Below are 2,768 nucleotides of genomic sequence, written 5' to 3' on the forward strand. Positions count from 1 at the left end.
GTGTAAACATAACAGCTTTTAAGTCAATATGAAAAGGGTGCGTAACAGATGCAGATCAGACAACAGAGTCCAGCTCAACATGTTTATTCAGATTAAGAACAGATCAGAAACAGTCATTCAAATGTCACACAAGAGGAGATTTATAGGTAATGAGGGCAAAGTCATCACCTTATAAATATCTATCCTTAAATGACATTTAAAAAAACCCAGCGACACCACCAGAACTCATCAACTCCACAGGTCAAGCAGATTAGATTTAAATTCACGCTCACTGGAGCAGAAGGGTGCGTTTAAAGCCTGTGTGCCACATCTTCCCTCCAGGCTCAACCCTGAGACTTTGCATATTTAGCTCTTTGCCCCCAGGGTGTGCTTGTCGAACAGGTACTCCGCCATCTTGTTTTTGTTGGCGTCCATGCGGGAGAGGTTGGAGATGTAGTCGCCCAGCTTCTTGATGGCCTCCACCTGCTCGTTCAGGTAGTGGGTCTCCAGGAAGTCGCACATCTGAGGAACGGAGACGAGAGAGAGAGATTACTACGCGTACAGACGAATGCTAGAGCACACGAGTTTGTGGTGTAGCCGGGACCGTCTTTGGCAGACCTCACGGCACTAATTCACACTTACATGAGGGTCTACGTTGTCAGAAGCCAGTTTGTGCAGGTCCAGCAGGGCCTGGTTGACGTTCTTCTCCAGCTGCAGGGCACACTGCATGGCCTCCAGCCCGCTGCCCCACTCATCACGGTCTGGTTTCTACGGAGGGAAAAACATTTAATTATAGCGGACTGAACGGTCATGATGATAATTGGTGGTAAATGGGAGGGACCGAGTGTCCCACTGCTGCAGGTTAATCCCAGTTTATTTGTCCTAGACAGACAGGGCGCTGCAAGACACGTCTCAACGGGGCCAGTCCTCCAGTGTGTACCGACCTTCAGGTCCTGGAGGAAGATGCGTCCTCCCCTGTTGTTCTGGAAGGCCAGCAGCTTCTGGGCGTGCTCCCTCTCCTCGTCGCTGTTCTCCTTGAAGAAATGGGCGAAGCCTTCGAGGGCCACATCGTCACGGGAGAAGTAAAAGGCCTGTAAACAAGGGACAAGAGGGGAGGAAGAGCGGAGGTTAGGACTGTGATTAGCAGATTTCACCCATTATTAATCAAAAAAAAAAAAGGTTGTGCCAAACAGTAGTTATGCAGCAAAGTAGTGCTCAGGCACTGTGAGGAATTTAAGTTTTTAAACTCCTAATTATGGAATTATGTTACAATGCATTTACTTTGGGAAGTTTTGACCAAGAGGGGTTGGAAAGTGGCTGGGTGAGGTGTGAAGTTTAGGACAATGGGCCAAGGAGGGGCTTATTGGACTTCAGCCAATCAGTGAGGTGATCAATGTGCTGAGAGATGTAACTTTGGAGGGACAAAGGATCTTGGGGGGAGAAAAAGAGAGAGAGAGAGAGAGAGAGATCGTGTGGCCCGGACAGGGCCTCACTTTCATTTTATGTTTGTTATGAAATTAATAGTGTGATTCGGTTTGTATCCGTTTTTATGCTTCTTGGATAATAAATCCATTTGATTTTGACTTAAACCTGCTGTTGTGTTTTGGAGGCGATTGAGAGCACATGGCTGCAGGAAGGAGGGGGGGATTTCTCCCAGTGTCCAAAAGTTATGGACCCAACAACACATGAGTCATGATTTTGAAGAGTCTAGTCGGTTTGGACACAGACCAGCGTCATGTTTGAAGAAGTAAAAAAAACAAAAAAAAAAAAAACAGCATAAACATGACTCAGCATGTTTCACTCAATGTGGTGAGTGGGGGATAAAACACTCCTTATCTGGCAACCATCAGATAAACAAGTGAGAGATGCAGAGAAACAGTGCTGCCATACTGCATTACTTATAAAACACAATCAATTTAATGACAATTGTATTTTATATTTCTTCTTTTAACAGCCAATGTTGTTTTTTTATATCAAGACATACAATAGATGCAGATACTTAGCATACATTTATACATACTACAAAGATACAATAAATTGAAGTGTTCTTCTCACCATGGAAGTGTAGGTGTAAGAGGCGAACAGCTCCATGTTGACCATCCGGTTCACGGCGGCCTCGCAGTCGCGGTGGTAGTTCTGACGGACCTGAGACTCCATTGTAGCTGGCGTTTCTTGCGGGTTTCTTCTCTTGTTTTCTTCGCAAAACGGTACAAAAAAATAGCTTAACGGAGACTTTCTCGGTAGTGTTCAAGTAATAAAGGTTTGTCGTGTCCGGAATGCAGAGTAGAAGAAGTAGTACGCGGGACAAAGGAAGAAGTTCCGTTCAAACACTGTTGAAGCAAGAACTCCTTGTGGTTTCTTTCCCTGGTGTGAATGGTAAACGTCTCGCTCCGTGGTTTTATACCCTTGCCGGAGCTCGCGACACACGTTACGTCACTCACGCATTTCCGCCAATCACTGAGCTCAGACAGCGGCAGAGCTGTGAGACGAGGGATGAGGTCGCATCCCCCTTCCTCATTCGGGGAAAAACAGGTTTTTCATATTCCATTGATTTATTCACACGTGCAATGACGAAGCACTTTTTGTTATTATCTCAAAAGACAATAAACTGAATTATATATGAATGTAAATTCAAAGACTGAATAGGTTGAGTGTGCAATTTATGTGTGCAAAGGTGGGTTGTGAAGTTATCATTTTCCCTTTATACAAACAGCATAAAGATATAAAACTGTACATTTAGATTTAGAAAACTGAATACTCCTACATATAGACACAAATCCTCTACTGTT

General features: G+C 44.6%; 1 protein-coding gene across 1 annotated transcript; it reads right to left on the reverse strand.

Moving 5' to 3' along the window:
* Positions 1-68: 68 nt before the first annotated feature.
* LOC116380275 (ferritin, spleen middle subunit) lies at positions 69-2,369 on the reverse strand. The gene is made up of 4 exons (XM_031842220.1): positions 2,035-2,369; positions 924-1,070; positions 622-747; positions 69-501 (listed from the first exon to the last, which is right to left on the reverse strand). The coding sequence occupies exons 1-4, from the start codon at positions 2,134-2,136 to the stop codon at positions 346-348; spliced, it is 531 nt and encodes a 176-aa protein (XP_031698080.1). The 5' UTR covers positions 2,137-2,369; the 3' UTR covers positions 69-345.
* Positions 2,370-2,768: the final 399 nt, after the last annotated feature.

This window comes from Anarrhichthys ocellatus, unplaced genomic scaffold, assembly GCF_004355925.1.
Source record: "Anarrhichthys ocellatus isolate YVR2014 unplaced genomic scaffold, GSC_Weel_1.0 scaffold6649, whole genome shotgun sequence".
Classification (NCBI taxonomy): domain Eukaryota; kingdom Metazoa; phylum Chordata; class Actinopteri; order Perciformes; family Anarhichadidae; genus Anarrhichthys; species Anarrhichthys ocellatus.